Source organism: Antennarius striatus, chromosome 9 (genome assembly GCF_040054535.1).
Source record: "Antennarius striatus isolate MH-2024 chromosome 9, ASM4005453v1, whole genome shotgun sequence".
Taxonomy (NCBI): Eukaryota; Metazoa; Chordata; class Actinopteri; order Lophiiformes; family Antennariidae; genus Antennarius; species Antennarius striatus.
The window spans coordinates 1,897,035-1,915,252 of record NC_090784.1 but is presented as its reverse complement, the minus strand read 5'-3'; the positions used below and the strand labels follow the sequence as shown (position 1 = coordinate 1,915,252).

The 18,218-nt window shown below is 44.3% G+C and overlaps 2 protein-coding genes across 2 annotated transcripts in view; both read right to left on the bottom strand.

Annotated features, from left to right (window-relative positions):
• Positions 1 to 1,406, bottom strand: part of LOC137601085 (low-density lipoprotein receptor class A domain-containing protein 4-like) — a 185,368-nt gene extending 183,962 nt beyond the window's left edge. The window contains exon 1 of the mRNA XM_068323085.1: positions 1,036 to 1,406. The gene's annotated coding sequence lies outside the window, so the exon portion shown is untranslated. The remainder of the gene's footprint in view (positions 1 to 1,035) is intronic.
• Positions 1,407 to 2,017: 611 nt separating this feature from the next.
• The window catches only part of cep192 (centrosomal protein 192), a 32,625-nt gene continuing 16,424 nt past the window's right edge, over positions 2,018 to 18,218 (bottom strand). The window contains exons 25-45 of the mRNA XM_068323543.1: positions 18,043 to 18,135; positions 17,575 to 17,693; positions 17,150 to 17,347; positions 16,622 to 16,712; positions 16,018 to 16,197; positions 15,597 to 15,857; positions 15,307 to 15,428; positions 14,285 to 14,394; positions 13,834 to 14,002; positions 13,192 to 13,282; positions 13,011 to 13,089; positions 12,746 to 12,869; positions 12,117 to 12,222; positions 11,812 to 12,040; positions 11,119 to 11,195; positions 10,771 to 10,869; positions 9,220 to 9,339; positions 7,792 to 7,904; positions 5,896 to 6,022; positions 5,517 to 5,575; positions 2,018 to 3,297 (exon numbers count right to left, since the gene is read on the bottom strand). Of these exons, the coding sequence (XP_068179644.1) occupies positions 3,165 to 3,297; positions 5,517 to 5,575; positions 5,896 to 6,022; positions 7,792 to 7,904; positions 9,220 to 9,339; positions 10,771 to 10,869; positions 11,119 to 11,195; positions 11,812 to 12,040; positions 12,117 to 12,222; positions 12,746 to 12,869; positions 13,011 to 13,089; positions 13,192 to 13,282; positions 13,834 to 14,002; positions 14,285 to 14,394; positions 15,307 to 15,428; positions 15,597 to 15,857; positions 16,018 to 16,197; positions 16,622 to 16,712; positions 17,150 to 17,347; positions 17,575 to 17,693; positions 18,043 to 18,135 (2,700 nt within the window). The 3' untranslated portion in view covers positions 2,018 to 3,164. The remainder of the gene's footprint in view (positions 3,298 to 5,516; positions 5,576 to 5,895; positions 6,023 to 7,791; positions 7,905 to 9,219; positions 9,340 to 10,770; positions 10,870 to 11,118; positions 11,196 to 11,811; positions 12,041 to 12,116; positions 12,223 to 12,745; positions 12,870 to 13,010; positions 13,090 to 13,191; positions 13,283 to 13,833; positions 14,003 to 14,284; positions 14,395 to 15,306; positions 15,429 to 15,596; positions 15,858 to 16,017; positions 16,198 to 16,621; positions 16,713 to 17,149; positions 17,348 to 17,574; positions 17,694 to 18,042; positions 18,136 to 18,218) is intronic.

Sequence of the window (18,218 nt, the reverse complement as noted above, 5' to 3'; positions counted from 1 at the left end):
ACACAGTTGCTTGCACATTTATTCAAGGCTTCACTGTATATACATATATTTCACCGTCAAATATTCTACTATGCATCAGCTGCTTGTGATCACACGGAACATTAACATCAGAGGATGAGTGTCTCCTACAGGTCTGAGTGATGCAGCAGCAGTGGAGGTAGAAACATCTGAGTGATGCAGCAGCAGTGGAGGTAGAAACATCTGAGTGATGCAGCAGTGGAGGTAGAAACATCTGAGTGATGCAGCAGTGGAGGTAGAAACATCTGAGTGATGCAGCAGTGGAGGTAGAAACATCTGAGTGATGCAGCAGTGGAGGTAGAAACATCTGAGTGATGCAGCAGTGGAGGTAGAAACATCTGCTGTTCTCCATCTGAACTTCTGCTCGGACGAAACGAGCAGCTGATCACCAGTCTGCGTGTCGTCTCCTAACCCTGATTCATGTGAGCCCCCATCATGAGGCTGGGGGGTTGAGTCTCTCTGTGTCCCCACCCCACCCTGCGGGGTTCCCCCGGCCGGTCCCACAGGACCCCCCCCCCGGTGACAGCGGCTCATCGCTGCCCCTCATCAGCATAAAAAGTTGGCGGCGCCCGATGGAGCCGGACGGCGGCGGCTCCGCTCTCAGCCAGCCGGTTAATTAAACCAACGGGACCGGACAGCTAACGACAGCCGGACACACACACATTCCTCCCCCCCTCCGGATCAGAACTCTCGTCCACACGGAGGGTAGGGTCAGCGGGGGGGAGGCAGCACCAGAGTCCGACGCCGTGGCCCCGCGGGGCGGACGGAGGCAGGGCCAGCCCGCTGGAGGCTAACTAGCCTGTTAGCTTAGCTCTGGCGCAGCTCGGAAAGCGGCTCCAACTCCCGGCAGCAACTTCCCCCGCCGCCCCCGAGCGGGACCCCACGACGGGCAGCCTCGGCAGCACGGAGCCGCCGCTGTTAGCACAACCGCAACATTCTCCCGCACGCATAGACGACACGCTCGGGCGTTGAAACACGAGCGGACAGCAAGAAGTGAGACCCGCCGCTGCGCCCTACCTGTGAATGCAGTGGCCGAGGCTCGGTGCGCTGGGTTCGGGCGGTGCTGCTGCTACATGTCCGGTCCAACTGCACCAGTGGAGCCCAGTGTGGGGAGCAGAACCAGCCCCGCTGCCCCGCCGCACTGTACATGCTGCTGACAGCCGGCTCCAGCATGAGGCTCTGGCGTCACCTGCAGCCTCCACACCATACCGCAGCCAGCTGGGTCCTGATCCGAACCCCCCAGCTACTGCTCCGGACCCGGAGCAGAACCGAATCCCCATCTACAGATCCAGATCCGGGGCAGAGCCGGACCTCCAGCCACAGGTCGGGACCCTGCATGAAGTGGTCACCTGTGAAAAGTGCTTCAGTGGAGCAGTGAGGATTGGAGTTAGTGAGTAGATAGGAGTTATCAATCAATCAATCAATCAATCAGTCAACCTTCATTTTTATAGCGCTTAATCACACCATCAGACATATAAAAGCACTTTAACACAGAAGTATGCAGCAGATAGGAGTTAGTATGCAGATTGTAGTATGTAGATAGGAGTTAGTATGCAGATAGGAGTTAGTATGCAGATTGTAGTATGTAGATAGGAGTTAGTATGCAGATAGGAGTTACTACTTACGTTTGTGTCCCTTAGTGAGGCTGGTATGTTTAGTTAAAATAAAAAAAGGCAGCTTTAAACCTAATTTAACAATGAAAGGACTAATTAGATGTCAGCCTGAGGGGTCAAAGGGGAGGACCAGGGGTTAGAACGTCTGAGATGTGGAACAAATACTTATTTTGAAAAGAACACAAGGATGGATCAAACTGCTCACATACTGACGATGGATCAAATCCTGAGAATACAGATGAAGGTATTCTAGTTTCATTATTGTCAGCATCTGCATGTTTAATTCACAGCATACCACATTTTCATTGATCATTTTCGTTCTTCTTTCTGACAGCAGTTTGAAATAATTAATGACAGCCAAGCATTTTATGACAAACCTTTATTTGAAATGTGTGCATACATCAATATATTACATTATATATTACATAAAGCATGTGCAAAATGAAAAATCAAAGTATGTGAGGACACTTTGAGAGCAGCCTCTGACACACTGCTCTACAAGCAGGAGAGTAATGATCAACATTAGTGTCACACCCAACAGCTTACAGAACGTTCTAATGAGGTTTACCTTCATTTCCCTACGCCATTCTAGTTCCAAAACAGATTATGGATGTGAATCCAATACCCCCAAACAATTCTGGCCATGTGCCCAACAGCCAAAAGTGGAAATGGGAAGCTAATTTTCTGTGACTAGAACAGTGATTAACACCATTTTGCCATGGTAACCGTACTAAGCAGTCCTGGCAAGCTGCCGCACAAAAGCCTCACCAGAGGAAACTCTTTTAGAAAGTAATAACAATCATTAACCATCTAAATGTTGCTGTGAGCTGCCCTGCCATGGCTAAATTACATACATCTGGACTGTTTGGAACGAGCTGCTCGGAAATCAACACATGCGCTGACAAAGGCCACCGCGCAGGTGGGCTCTGCACCATGAGGAGCCCCTGCCAAAGAACACTAGGAAAGAGAACTGGCTGGGTTTCATGAAATGCACTCAGCCCTAGATGTGAAAATCTAAGTTTCTCATCAGATGGTCTGTGGTCTTAGAATCACGAGTTAATGACTGCATATAGCTGAAAAATGTGCCCACTTAACGTTTTATTGCCTCCGTTAACAAAAAATAAAAAAATGTCGTTATATAAGGTAATCGCCAAAATTTCCCAAATGATGCAGCCTTGTATGAGGCCTTGGCAACAGCACTGCTGTCTTGTGACTAGACTCTGGGATAAAGCAAATACCAGATCGAGAGTCAAGTGACAAAAATCCTCAGCTCTCTGATATGCTGGTGTGGAATAAAAGAATTGTGGGCCAGTCAGAGCAAATCATTCAGCTTCAAATGCAACCAGCTGAAGACACCTGCACCCCATTCAGAGGCAGCCATCTCCAGTTTAACCAGCTACAGTCATTCTAATGCAATCGCAAGAAGCATTTCAGTCCAGGCTCCTCAGGTCTTCATTCCTTCTTTTTCATGAAAAAAGATCCGCCCAGAGCCAATGCGAATGAAGGAGTGGCAAAGGCCAGTAGGTAGTGAATTCAAGGCAACGCCTCACCGGTCAGCTGAATAACAAGACTTCCACCTGTTTCTGAATGGATGAGCAACAAGCCGGCGTGTCCGCCTGCTGCTGTGGGCTTGAACTGGACAGGCAGCTTCAGGTAGTGCTGGGATCTAATGGACGGACATTGATAAGAGTCAAAATGAGTCCGTTCTTTATGAAACATTACATACATACAGTACATGTATTGTACATGCAGGTTCACAGACATAACATTAATGCCAAAATGAAACTTGGAGCAGATGAGATAAAATATGACATCATCATCAACAACCTGCAGTATGGGAGTGCTGTCGCCTCACAGCAAGAAGGTTCTGGGTTTGATTCCTTTCTGTGTGGAGTTTGTATGTTCTTCCTATGTCTGTGTGGGTTCTCTCCAGGGTCTGTGGCTTCCTACCACCTCCAAAAACGTGCAACTTACGTGAACTGGTCAACACGAAATTGTCCGTAGTGTGAGCCTGAGTGTTTGTCTTTCTTGTGGCCCCGCAATGAGCTGGAATCTCCTCTAGGGTGTACTTCACCCTTGGCCCATAGTCAGTATATAAAGGCTCCAAAAGACCCTTGACCAAGGCGGACAAGACGATTGTAGTCGTCTCTTTCTACAACAACCATCTTCTCATCTTCAAGAAGATGGATGGAAGCTGGATGAACAACCAATAAAAAGAGGCTCTAGGGTGCACTTCAACAGTAAAAACTGATTAAGGTTGACCAAAATATCAATGCTTCATTTATCAAGGTCATACATCTGTCTTCAACAACAGCAAAGCTGTCCAACTGTTCAGTGAGCTCCACCTGCAATAAATTCCATCTAGACAGGCCTTATTTCTTATCATATAACAACTTGCAGATGCATGATAACATTTTTACTGTCACCACAACCAAAAGACGTCAGGAAAGGAATCCTGCGATGCTAGCCTGATCTGAAGACAACATTATTTTCATTGTCATTAGTTTGTTGTTCAAATGGAAGAACGGTTTGATTTAGTTATTTTCAGAAAAGCAACAAGGACGAAAAAAAGGAGCATGAAGTTTCAAAAGCTGTTTCTTTTCAAACAGGGTATTGATTTCATATTTACTTAAATGAGACTTTTCACTCATCATTAAGTTGTAAAAACGTTTAACCTTTTCCTCCCTAATCCCGCCTGCAGGCGTGATTTCATATTACTCTACAGGCGATTAATTATACTATAATTAAGTTTTTCTGCAGCCGGATTGAATAAGGGTATATGGGGAAACCATGTATAGCGGTGGTCTCCAACCCCCCCAGGCCATGGGTCAGTCGGTACCGGGACGCACAGAAAGAATCCGGAACTATTTGTTTTATTTCTGATCTGGTTCTGAACAATATCGGTTTTAAATGATTCTCTCCTCCACGTCTGTCTATGAGTCACTCTTAACGCTGGTCGAGATGCTTGCCTCGGTCACATGACCATCTTCTTAAAGGAGCCGCTCTGGCTGCTAACACAGAATACATCACTGCTAAAAAGGAACTCCCAAGCTAACAAAACAAACCAAAACAAACGTCTTCGGAAAGTGTTTGCCCAGGGTAAAAGAATCAGTGAGGAGACAGGAAAAGAACCTACGACTGCAAAGAAAAAGAAAGCTGATATCGTTTTGTGTCATTTATCCGGTCATTTACAGGCCTGTCCGTCAAAATATTGCCTTAGATTAAGGTCCCGTCCACACGCAGCTGGATCTTTTTTGAAAACGCAACTTTCTTACTCCGGTTAGGCCTTCTGTCCACATGACAATGCATATATCCTAGACGAAAACGGAACATTTTGAAAACGCTCGCCCAAGTGAAGTTGAATATTGTTATAAAAAAGTTGTTGGTGGCAACAATTCTCTGGTTGTTTTTTAGTCATCTTATAATTTAAGCCCTGCTGCTGCTGCACATTGAGCACAGATGAAAGTCGGCCATTTTGGGTTGCGCTGCCCCCTGGTGGAGAACTCTGTGATGGAGGTCATGAATTTCCACATGTCCCGGTCCTCACTTCTGTCATTAACAGAGTTGTTACGGAGAAGTTCCGCTCATAAGCTTGTTGATCAGCGCGCGCTTACGCATTTACGTGTGGATGGAGATTTTTTTTTTTAAAACAATGTCGTGTGGACTCAAATTTGTCGTCTATGCGGTGAAAAAAAAAAAAAATTCCAAAAGATCCGGATACGCGTGGACGGGGCCTAATCCAGTCCGTGTAACAAAAAAGGTTGGAGACCACTGCTGTAAAGGACAGTAGTTTTCTAGCGTGTGCACCCGGCTATTGAGATGTGTTTGCAGCATTAACATGAAATCACAGGCATTCGGATGGGGCGTAATGACCAGTGGACTCACCTCAGGGAATATTTGGAATGCTTGATGTGGAAGGGCTCCCTAGGGTTTACAAATGTCAGCTGCAAATCAATTAGAGAAGCCACACATCAAACATCAAATCCATGCATAGCACAGCAACAGTTGTTAGGGGCTCTGAACACATGTCTCCTTTAAGAAATAAAGTCTTCATGCAACTTCTATTAGCAATACATAAAGTACACTGATGTCACATGACCTTCTGAATGAATACACTGGACCTAAGTTTGAAGTGGAAGGACTAACTAAAACTAGAGTCAGCTTTAGGGACTCCCGTCTTTGTTGTAACTGATCTGGTATGGAAAGGGACGCGTTCTCTTCTGCATTTCACTTCCTGTTGCTGTGGTGACGAGTCCTGCCTCACCTCATGCATGTCGGAGGAGTTGTTGCGGATGTTGACCTTCAGGGTGCTAGACTCACCCACCCGTGTGGCCGGGAACGTGTAGAGCTCCTGTGGAGCATACATACCCCTCCGCCCGGCCTCCTCCTGGCTGGAAAGGACAGACTGTCAGCATTAACAAGGACATGAGAACCTCACACACACACACACACACACACACACACACACACACACACACACAGACTGAACATGAGAACTTCACAGACAGCACATATTTTTTTACTTAGTTTTATTTTTTTTCCAAACGTGTTAATATAACAGACTTCACACCTCCATCACATTTGCAACTTCAACACAACATCCGAAAAACACACATAACAGACTGAACATGAGAACCTTACAAAGACAGCACACACACACACACACACACACACACACACACACACAACTGAACAGTGACATCCACACTAGTGTCCTGCTGTATTGAGCCATAAAGTGTTCCTCTCATGTAACTGAACATATTCTGCTATTATTGTTCTACAATTTATGATTACAGTAGTACCTCGAGATACAAGCTGCTCGACATACGAGTTGAGATACGAGCTTTAACTCTGTTCATATGTTTATTCAACATATGAGCAGAAATCGGAGAATCCCTAATCTGTTCCAAGCCCCCCAAAATTCAGACATGTTTTATAAAGCATAAAAATGCATCAGAACATGTAACAAATACATGTTACAATTAGATTATTACATAATAAATGAGAGTTGTGCATAACGTAAAAAACAATGGAGTAAAGAATAAAAATGATGGTCATTTACCTTTTAACTGCTGCCCTCATTGTTTTTTGCCCTCTTTGGTTCATGCCCTCTTGCCCCCCCATGAACAACAGAGTGAATTCCAGTCCTCCTTCTGAACTTCTCCAACCACCCACGCAACGCCTTAAACTCCTTAAACTTCCTTTTGTTTTAATAACGTGGTGATTGTAGATGCATTACGGCCATATTCTTTGGTGAGATCAACCAAACGCATCCCTTTTTCAGGCTTTTCTATCATCTCTTGCTTTGTTTGTACGGACAAAAAAACTCTTTTCTTCGTCTTTTCTTTTCCTCTTTTCTCCGTCACTTTCTTGGGGTCCATAGTGAATACTCTAAAAGTTAATATATTTACGTAAAACTATCAGAACACCTCATGGGTCGAATGCCGAACACACTCCATAAACACCGATCTAGCTCCACACAGAGGTGGAGTGGCATCCCTCTTAGCCAATGGGATGACAGGAAGATACGTAATAGGTAATAGCCAATGGCAGAGCAGCTATCAGAATGTTGCGTTCAGGAACCTGTGGGAGATTCGAGTATCAGCCGATACTGTGTTTTTACATTACGTAAGTTGAAATTTCTTTCGTAAGTAGAGGTAATAGTTTCCTGGTGAGACATTTCATAAGTAGAAAATTTTGTAAGTACAAACATTTGTAAGTAGAGGTATCACTGTATAACTAATATACACAGGTAAAGTCTGCATTATCAATTGGTTGATTAAAAATTGGTTTTGTGTTTTGCCCTAATTTTAGGGGGTTGGGGGCTTTTTTCCAAGGCTGGAACAGATTAAAACGATTTTAGTTATTTTAAATGGGAAAATGTTGTTTGAATTACACATTCCATCCCAGAATGAATTAAACTCACATCTCGAGGGGCGACTGTATCAACATTTTTGAATCCATCTGGTATTTTTTTTATGGTCAACTAAGTACGGAGATGACAGAAAGTCAAAGGAACAGACGATGCCACAGTCATGGGTGGTGTCGCCCATAAAGGACCTCAAACGTAGCTTGTCCACAGCACGTCTCCTACAGTGGCTGAGGCATCATGGTAGAGGTCCATCACATGAATGTTGAGTTTCAGAGGATCGGCCCTCACCCGGTTCTTCCTGATGAGGCATCAGGTCTTTTCCTGGTCTTGACTGTGGGCTCTGTCTTCACTAGGGAGCAGTCACCTTCCTGAGGTCCCTCCACTGGGCCAGCCTTCACTCCCTTCAGTCACACAGACAGATGGTTGGTATTTCTGATATATTACTTCAAAACTGGTGGTTAGTAAAAGAAACTTTTAAAGAAATATATCTACAACACTAATCCGTACACCTATTCTGATCAAATCAGGGTAAAGGGGTCACAATTCAGTCAATTTACTGTGATACTGTCACAACATGACAGATTGTTTAATAGGCCTATTTTCTTGCAGGTGAATATAAATGTGTTCAAGATTAAGTCCTCAGTTCAGGCTGGACGTGCCAGAGCTTAGCTCAGCGGCTAGCAGGAAGGTCATCTGAAGAAGTATTAATAACACACTATGGAGTTTTTGAACATTTTAAAACGACAACAACTTCATTGTCATTTTGGGTGAACTGTTCCTTTGAACACACCACAAGATTAACTGTTACAAATAATAATAATCAATCCTCTATTGATCCCCGTTGGGAAATTACTTTTTCCACCCAATATATTATGAAATTCTAACATTACAACAGCCGTGTTGTTTACGGCGCTCATACATACATGATGAAAGCCACACGTGACACATTCTAGACGTGCTTCCAAACAGATCCAATGTGTGCAGACCGAAGCTCCTGACTAGCGTTTAGCTGCACTCAGGGCTTCAGAAACAAAGCAAGAACAAAAGCACCACTCACAACCACTTAACCTACTTATGTGAAGCCAGCCATCTGACATCCTACTTGCTGTGTGTATGTTCTTAGTTTAAGCGAGTCTGTCAAAACACTTCACATTAAAAGCAGCACACACTCAAAGCCGGAAGGCTCATCTCAGCAGGGTGGCTGTCCTCGCCATCCTACGTACTTTTCTTACTCATTAATTCTGTCACTAACACTACAAATCCATTGTTGAGGTGCTACTGTGTGCCATTTGCTACACTGATGATGCCCTCTAATGCTTTAAATTCATTACAATAAATTCTTACGCACGAGTTCCAGAGTGAAATAAGTTCATTAGTGAAGGATTATATTGAAATCTGATAAGGATGGAAGTTAAAACATCAGTTGATAAAGAAGTAGGTTTTTTTTAAAACACTGCAGACCACTATCCTCAAGGAAAATAATCAAAATTTAAGTAGGGGGCATAACAGTGATGATGTTACGGTTGTTTTGTAGTTCAAACGAATGGAATGAAATGCAAGAGAGAGGCTGATTAACTCTTTTCTCAGTGGAAAAAAATGAAAATCACACCAACATGAAAGAGATGAGCAACGGGTTTTTTTCTCTTGTTACTACAGAGGAACATTTGCTCTCAGTATGGTGGCTGTACCACAGCACTAAGAAAAAGGGGTTCTCACAGTGCCACAGAGTTGCAGACGGATTCTGGTTTTCTCCTGCGGCTCAGAGAGCGGGTGGCACTCCAGGTCCCAGAACTGGGCGTAGTCCCCCCTGTCCCTGGGCAGGAAGGTAATGGGCACCTGGGAGAGCATGAAGAACAGGAGCTATGAGGAGGCACTTCAGGAGGTTCTGACAGGTGAGGTACGGAACCTTCAGAGGATGGCTTTGGGATCGCTGCTGAGTTTTAAACACCGGTGGTATTTTTGCATTAAATGGATAAATGTGCCCTGACCTCTCTGGAGCTGTAAGCTGTATTTTTGGCTGAAGGGGGCCCCCTCCTACTGATCTGGATCTTTCAAACCACTGAACCCAACACCCCACTGCTCCCACTCCCACTGTCCCAGCTTAAAAACAATTGGCTTCTTCCATCAAACAGGGATAGGTAGAACAGAATGAAGTACAACAAACAGGACAACTGGAATACAACACCAACATTACCAGTCAAATTCATTATTTTAAATAGTGTAGCGTCCTAGCTGTGACGTTAAACTGCATCCAACCTGGAGAGGGATGGGCGCTACCAGGTTCAATTGGCCAAGATACACCCCATGATGACAACCACGGGTCGTCTGTGGTGCCCCGAAGACCCTCGGGGGTTATGGGATGGGCTAGTAAAAGAACATCATAACTCTCCTCAGGCCTGCAACAATCCTACCTCGGACTCCTACCGTGTTGGGCAGACACCAAGTGTACCGACTGGCTTTGAGAGACTGCTCAGGCTACCAATCAGATCCATCCGGACTCGAATCAAAAGCAAAGAAACCTGTCCCATTTATCTTCCACTGTGGCAGATTCACCTCCAAGCCTCCGTTTGCACCTGTGACACCTGGAAAGAGATCCCGAAGCATCCGAACCACAGCCTCCAGGTAAATCAGGCATCGGGTAGGGGAACGGTCACTGAACTCTACCCATCCTGCACCAGGAAGGAGCGGACCGGACTGGTCCCACCGCTGACCTCTCCTCTCTAGGACGAGCTAACACCCATTTTAAATGCACTACTTTTTTACTGTTTATCACCCTTAGCCTTTTTGCGCAGCATTTAACATTTTTGAATGAATCCATTTCCATAAATGTCCAAGGACTGTTTTCTTGAGTGTCGTGAATATCGCTGGAGGACAGTGTGCATTATGAGCGCGACACAAACACTTGGACCTGACATCAGCAAAACAGTGTAATGGTGAATTAAGCTTGTGGCGCATCAAAGTCAAAGTGGAACAACAGGTATTTATAATGTGTGGTTAAAATAAAAGGGAGTAATGTTATTAACTGTAACAAGAACACACTCCCGAGCACATCCCTAACGTCATTTTCTAGCAGCAAACACTGCAGGGACGGTTTAATTCCAGAACAGTGTGACTATTCTTTAAAAAGGCTTACACTTGCATACCTTAAAAATACATTAATACACAGGTAATAATTTTTTTTAATTATTTCATCAGTGTAATATTCACAAGATGATTCCCCAGTAGACCACCACGTCCAGGACTTAAAGACTGGCTGCGAGTGCTAACCTGAGTCTTCTCCTGAGCTCCCAGCGTGCCCGAGAAGACCTTGGAGCATCTGAACGCAGTGTAAGTGGCCCGGTAAACATCTCCAGTGTTGTCAACCCCCTGAGGAGATGGAAAGGTCAACAGTATCATCTGCAGGAGGATTAGCTTGCAAAACCAAGTCCTTACCAAAGTGGGGCACTAGAGAGAAAAAACTGGATCCCCTTACACAATAAGATAACTGACATTTAAACAGCGGACAAAACAAACAACAGCAACCAATCCCTTGAGGGACATAAATAAAGAAACAGAAGAGAAAAGCAGTAAACATGAATGAAAGGGTTGACAGAGTAAAGAGGGAGAAAAAAGCACCTTGACATATGGAGGAGCAAACGATGACAGGTACCACCTCACGTCCATGTCCCCATTCCTCACCTCCAGCTGGGCCTCTGATTTAGAGGAGAAGACATAATGTAATGCAGTGAAAGTGTGAAATAACGTCCATTACAACTGAACAAGTTTCACTCTGCTTACATCGTTTTGAGTTATGTTGTTCTCAATTATACGTTTATTTAGAGGAATAAAAATCACGTTTACGTCCTTTTACACAATTTTACAACCGTTCACAAATATTGGAACTGTAATATAACTAGTAAACCATTTATAGCATTTAATGTCATGTTACTGTACAATAAATCAGAATAAAAATATATATTAGAATCCCTTAACAACCTGTGACCCACAAAGAGGAAGAAGCTGCTGACGATGGCGACTTTTTTTCTGTATCATGTTGAAAAAAAAAATTTAATAGTTCGTAAAATAGATTTTTTTGTTAACCAAAAAATATTTGAAGTGCATTCATTGATAAAGTACAGGAGAGAACTGGGAATGGTTATTTTCAGGTTAACCTGGAGACTAGTTAATTTGCTTGGCTTTCTGCTGCTCTGGTTGTGGATCCTGCTGTCTGTCACAGATGACTAATACATCACAGCTTTCAGGCTGTCCAGGTTTCCCCCCCATGTAAAGCTGCATCTGATTTTAGTCCTCGTGTCAGTGCCCCCCTACCTGAAGTTTCTCCTGACAGTGTGGTGGGGAAGACGACGGTCCTGCTGCTGATCTCCACCAGGGCTTGAGGTCCTGGTGGGGTCTCTGGGGGTAGGGTAGTGCTGGTGGGGAGCCTGGCCACAGGCAGCACTGGTGTGGCAGCCTGGGGAGGGAGGACGGCCAGAGAAGTGTCTGCTGGGGCCGCGGACACATCCAGAGCCAGGTCGCGACGAATCTGAACCTTGATCAACTGCACCAGTAGCACACCTTGTTTAGTCCCATTACCCAGCATTCCTGTGGAGGTTTGAATGGCTGAATAACCGTACCTTCTGTTGATCATCACACAGGACATAAACCTGTCCACTCCACGGCAGCAGGGCAGATTTGGTTGCTAGTGAAGGATTGGGGCTGATCAGAATCTGTAGGTGGCGCCTTGTGAAGAAATAAGTGAGCATTAAGTAAGAACACATTAAATTGTTCATTCAGCGAAGCAATTATTACACAAGTTGTAAAAGGCTGATCTGTGTGGGATACAAATGAAATAAAACACTCTGCCCAGTCAGTCAGAAAGTTATCGAAAATGTCCCTGTTTAAAGTGAAATTTTATTGACAATATAAGAAAATTTTTAATTTTTAAAGACAAAACTAAACATGAAATCCCAAAATATCAGAAGGCGTCAGTGAGCAGAAGATGAGTACACCAAGTCCCAAAAAATATTGGGTCATGCCCAGCAAACACACATCTCAAATCCATCACAGTAGTTGAGCTGTAAAGAAATGAAAAAAGATGACACGATTTGAGAACCACGTCAGGATCTGAACAGAGCACTATGTGTGACGGACACATTCCTGCGTTCCCTCCTCACGTCCTTTATGGTGGGAATGATCAGGAATATAAACAGAAAGAGAACAAAAACATTCTACAATGTAAGTTTTATAAAATTAACATTCTTACTGCGGCTCGATGACTCCGTGCTGAGGGGTGATGGTGAGGCAGTGAGCAGGCCAGGACAAGTCAAAGCTCAGCTCTCTGGATGTGTTGTTCTGAATCTGAACCTGACTGGTGTTCGCTGCACCGTCTAAAAGCAAAAACATAAGAAACCAACATGAAGCCAATCCATTAGAAAATGAATCATCTCTGGTTTGGAGATGACTGCAACACCAGAACAACCAAACCTCTGCAGTGGGTCACAACAGCATGAAATCTAGATTCCACTCACTGATGGTGGGAGCAGCGAGGACAAGCTGCTCTGGATGGATCGTCCATGATTCTGAATGTCTGTGCAGAGGCACTGCAGCCTGAGGGAGATAAAAAACCACTTTGTTTGATTGCACTGCTTTGTTATCCAGTTCCTGTTACCCACAATGCCACAGGAATAATAAAGGAGGATTTCTGCTGACCTTTAAGGGCGGCTCCGTCACACTCAGTGCTGGACCTTGAGGACCTTTCACTGGCAGCACGTCCAGAGACACGTTTCCATTTGGCAAAGCTCTGGGAAGAACAACATTCAATTGAATGAAACACTGGTCTTAAATCGACAACAAATTATGAACCCGTCAGGAAATCCCAGTGTAATTCATTGAACACACTGGTTTCCAAAGACGTCCCAGGGGGACGGTCTGGAGCAGCTTGTCAGTGAAAATCAGGCTTCCCAACAAAGAATTTGGCGTCATGACGACTGATCCACTTAAAAGAACAGAGGATGGAGAACCAGAGGACGACGGAGAGGTTGTGGAAGCTCACGATTCAAAAACGTTTGTGCATGTCAGAGTTCAGCCCTGACGGAACACGGTGCCGCTCTGAGCGAAGCATCCTGACATCAGTCAAGAACAGAAAGAAAGAAAACGATAAAAAGGTTCGGAGCATCGGAGAAAGTCCACCGAAGGAGCTCAATTGGTACAAAATTGCTGGCAGGCAAAGCGTTAAAGCTGAATGTCGTACGTACAGTACTACACACACTGCATTTCTTCTTTTGGCTCATACTTATTGAATGTGTGGGTCTTTGTCTCAGACTCTCATTTCTAATGAACGTTTGATCCCACCTGTCCGGTCCCGTCCCTGGACCGGGTCTGACGGAGGGCAGCGGCTGCTCGCTGTGGCTGCTCTGCTCGCAGTCGGAGCTCCTCGTACTCCCCATCAGCGACACCACTATCTTACTCATGTTTCCATAGAAGAGGTGAGCTTCATTTGGCCGATGAGGCAGGTCGTAAGCTAAGAGAGGAGCAGTTATTAGTCAGAGCCACATAGATTTATGACCATTATTTGCAGTTCCTTTATTCCATTACATCCGTTGTAACTGTTATCTCCATCTCCATCCTAGATGCTACTTCTTAGCATCTAGTGTTAGATGTAGAAACTTTTTAGAGTACAAATATTCACCAACAAATCAGCTACGGAGGGAAACAGTTCAGATTTTAGCTTTCAGTAATGTTAAATGAAAGGACAATTTGGAACCAAATTCTGAGAGGAGAACAAATAATAATGACGTCTTACTCTCTGTAATGTTTTCTTCTCCCAGAAACTTCTCATTAAAATCAATGTTTTTCAGCAGGCTGTTCTCAGACAGAGCCCTCCGTGCCGCGTCTGGTTTGCTTTGAAGCAATCTAAAAAAACAACAACACAAACACACTGTAGGGGGAACAAAAACAGATTTCTTTCAAAGCAATACCATCTGGAATTGGATCTATAAACTCTATCAGCACTATGTAAATGATGAATTTTATTTGAAATTGTCCAGGATACAAACCACCTGTGGGGCAGCAACATCACACACGTACTGCTTCGTGTTTAAAAGTGGACATGAACAATATGCTTTGGGGATTTTATCATGGAAATAAAGGAATTACTGATCAGAAAAAAGTCAACAGCCTCAGTTCTATATTTTTCTGACTGTATGCAGATGGTAAAACCAGTTTTTCAGGTGTACAAACCTTTGTATGAAAACAGAAGAATAGTGAAGACATTTGTACCGAACAGAGGAAGACTTTCCTGCTGAAGCAATATCAAATCTCTTTTCACTTCAATCCAGAAATTATTCAGGTTGATCAGGTTTACAAAAGAAGGAAAAAGTTGTGAAGTGAAGTGAAATGCCCTGAAGACAACAGCCACGCTTCAAACCGCTCCTGGATCTCTCCACTGGCACCATTAAAACACTGCGCTGCATTAACTGTTCTTTTCTGGCAGAAGCTCTTCATCCTCTCTGCTGCTAATATGGGACTCATGACACATTGAAAACATGACTCAATAAAGAGACAAACAATGAATGTCATCCCATCAGCAGAGCTGTCCTGTTCCCTCAATAAACAAATGGTTTATCCTTAAAGCGTGGTTTGCTGAGTGGACGCCTTCGGGTTGGCTCAGGGGATCCATATCCGTATTTTTAAGGGAACTTTTACCTCATTAGAGATTTCATTGAACTTTTTCCAAAGGGGACATTTAATATATCAACTTTTAGCTTCTAACTCTGGCACCTAAAATAAACTAACTAAGAAAATGAGTGTGTTAGGAGGCCTCACCTCCTACACTGTTGCCGGGAGACTTCATCTCCACACAGCAGACAGAGGGTAGCTAGCAGCGCATCGGCAGACCGACACAGGTTCTCCTCTCTTTCGGTTGACTTCATGAGCACAGTAATCACCTGAAACACACATAATCAGTCAATCAATCAATTTGTGATAAATGTTTTGAATTCTTCTATGTGTATCAATATAAATTGATCAGTAAAGCGTTGTGGTGTGTTGTCCTAAACATCGTTTGGAAGCAGCTACACTTCCCGACCCAGTGTGAGGGTCTTCCTCCCTCGTACCTCTTGTGTCCTCTCTTTCAAGACAAACTGTGACGGAGCGAGGCTGATGACAGACGGCTCCACGACGGAACGACTCTGTAAGTCAGAGAAGGCCACAGCTTTGATGAAGGCCGCTCTGGACCCGGTGTTCCTCACGCACAGACAAACTTTGCTGACGTGTCCAACAGCAATGTCAGCCATCTTTGCCATGTAGCCGTCAGCCTGTTTCCTCTGGTCCTCCAGGATTATGTTGCTGGTCCCACCATAGCCAGACAGCGGGATCTGAGAGAGGGAGATACAAGAATCCAATTACATACTGTGCATGGAGATAGAAAAATAAATCATCGGAAACTGACACTTGAAAAAGAGTGAGCATGAAAAAAGAGAACTGCGTGATAGATGATTAGAGAGAAAGGCAGGACCACAAGCGTCACATCCTCACAGTGAACTTGACGCCTGGCTGTGAAGGTCGGACTCCAGACTGTTTGATCTCCAGTTTGGCCAACATGCAGGCGACCCTGGTGGGGGCAAAGAGCAGGTGGACGGTCACGTCCTCTCCGGGCCGAATGGAAAGCTCCCCGTGTCGCGTCAGACGCTCCTCAGGGCTGAACATGCTTTGGAGCTGAGGGAGAAACGCTTTGGTAAACATTTTGAATGGAGCAGACATTATTTAGGTGGCATATCGTGTTGTATTTCATTGTTTTATATGACAAAACAATTTCATTTCTATACATTTAAGTCAGTTTCAGGTGGTGGGGGGGGTGCAGTGCATTTGTGTGATATGTGATCCTTTGTGGCTCCAAAGGGAGCTGTGTAAGACCTTTAAATGGGGCATAATGACACCCCCTCTTTCTTACCTGGTATGAGCGACATGTATCAGTGCAGAAACACCTGATGTCATAAAACCACTTTGGTCAACACACACAAAAAAAAGAAAAAAAAACAAAGATTCCAGGCAGGAAGTCAAGACACAAAACGACAAAATAACGCTTAAAAAAACAAAATTTAAATGACAATTGTGTGTTTTCAGGTTTAAACGTGGGTACCTGAAAACAGTCCTGGTCTTGACCTCGGATGAGAAGGCGGAGCTGCTGAGTGGTGTTGGTGGAATTGTTCCTGAGAACCAGCTTCTGTTGGCTGACAGAGGTCACATGAGGTCAGACCCTTTCCACAAACTCTGCTTTGAAACCGAGAGGCGGTCACTACAGATCCTAACGTGTGAGGAAAAGCCAGGCTTGCTTGCAGTTTAACTTTTTCAAGAACGGGATGATCCTCGAGGGGTTTCGTTTTTTGTGTGCCGTCTATACCCCCACGCCCCCACCCCACACCACCCCCACACCCCCTCAGTGAGAGTAAATAGATTCTACATTATGTTGAAATGGCTTCTGAGGAACAGCACTCCCTGCAGACACCTTCTGTCCCTTCTCATGAATAACATTATATAATATTAATAGAATACACTAAACCACTGAGTCTTGACTTTTGGTATTGATTACTTTCCAATGAATAATTGATAGCAATAATATGTTTTCTGTAACCAAAAGAAAACCAATGAGAACAGAAAAGCTGCTTACATAGCTCGGCCTAGAGTGACCCCTCCCCAGGCTACGAACTGTTTATTGGAGAGAATCGGTGGAACATCGCTGGTCACACCATGACCACAGAGAGCAGCAGAGGGAATGGAAGGTTTCCCAGAATCCTCTGGGACAATCTCTCCTTTCAGGGTTACCTCATACTGAGGACCTGATGGCAGCACCAGGATGGTGAGGAGGCTGGATCACAGCAAGCACACAAGAGGATTGTGATTTCCACTGAACAACACATTTGACAAGTTAAACACAACATTAAGCAAGACTAATGTGAGCCTATGGTTCACTGAGCAACAACCTAGTTGTGTTAAAACACTCTGTCCAATATCTATTCACTGAATAGATACTTTTACTGGACTAATACCAACAGTAATGACTATCAAAGCATAAAAAAACACAACTTCTCTTACCTTTGCTGACATGTCTTGCTGCCCTGTGGTTTAAATAAGACCATGATGCTTTTCTCCTCTCCCACTCTCAGGTATAGTTCATCAGGAGACACAGAAAAACCATCATCAGCATCACTGTGCTGAAAAACAAAAGAAATAAGACGATGAAAAGGCAAAGAAGTGACAAGAAGGGGGGTAAACGTGTGGTGAAAAACAGGAGTGGTGGGGTGAATGTTGGGAGGCAAAAAGACGTGACGTGGACAAAAAAAGACAATCATGACAGACATTTAGAGAATCTGGAAAGGAGTGACAAGAAGCAAAGTTAGAAAGTAGAAGAATGAACAAAGAAAAACATTGGAATGGAGAAAACAACAGAAACAAGCATAAAGTACAGGTGGATGCCTTCAGTGGGGGCCAGTCTGAGCCTGAAATGTCAGGGAGGCTTAGCAAAGCCCCAGATCTAATAAGAAAAGTAAAGATCAGGATTACCTTCAGTTTCAGCTGCACGTCGATGTTCCCTGCATTCTTTAATGGCAGCATAGCTTGACTGGATTTACCCAGCGGAGCAGACAGACTTACAGTCTAGACAAAAGGAGCATAAAAAGTTGATGACAGCCGACCTCACAGAGGAACCAGGAAGACAAAGAAAGATGCACGAAGAATAC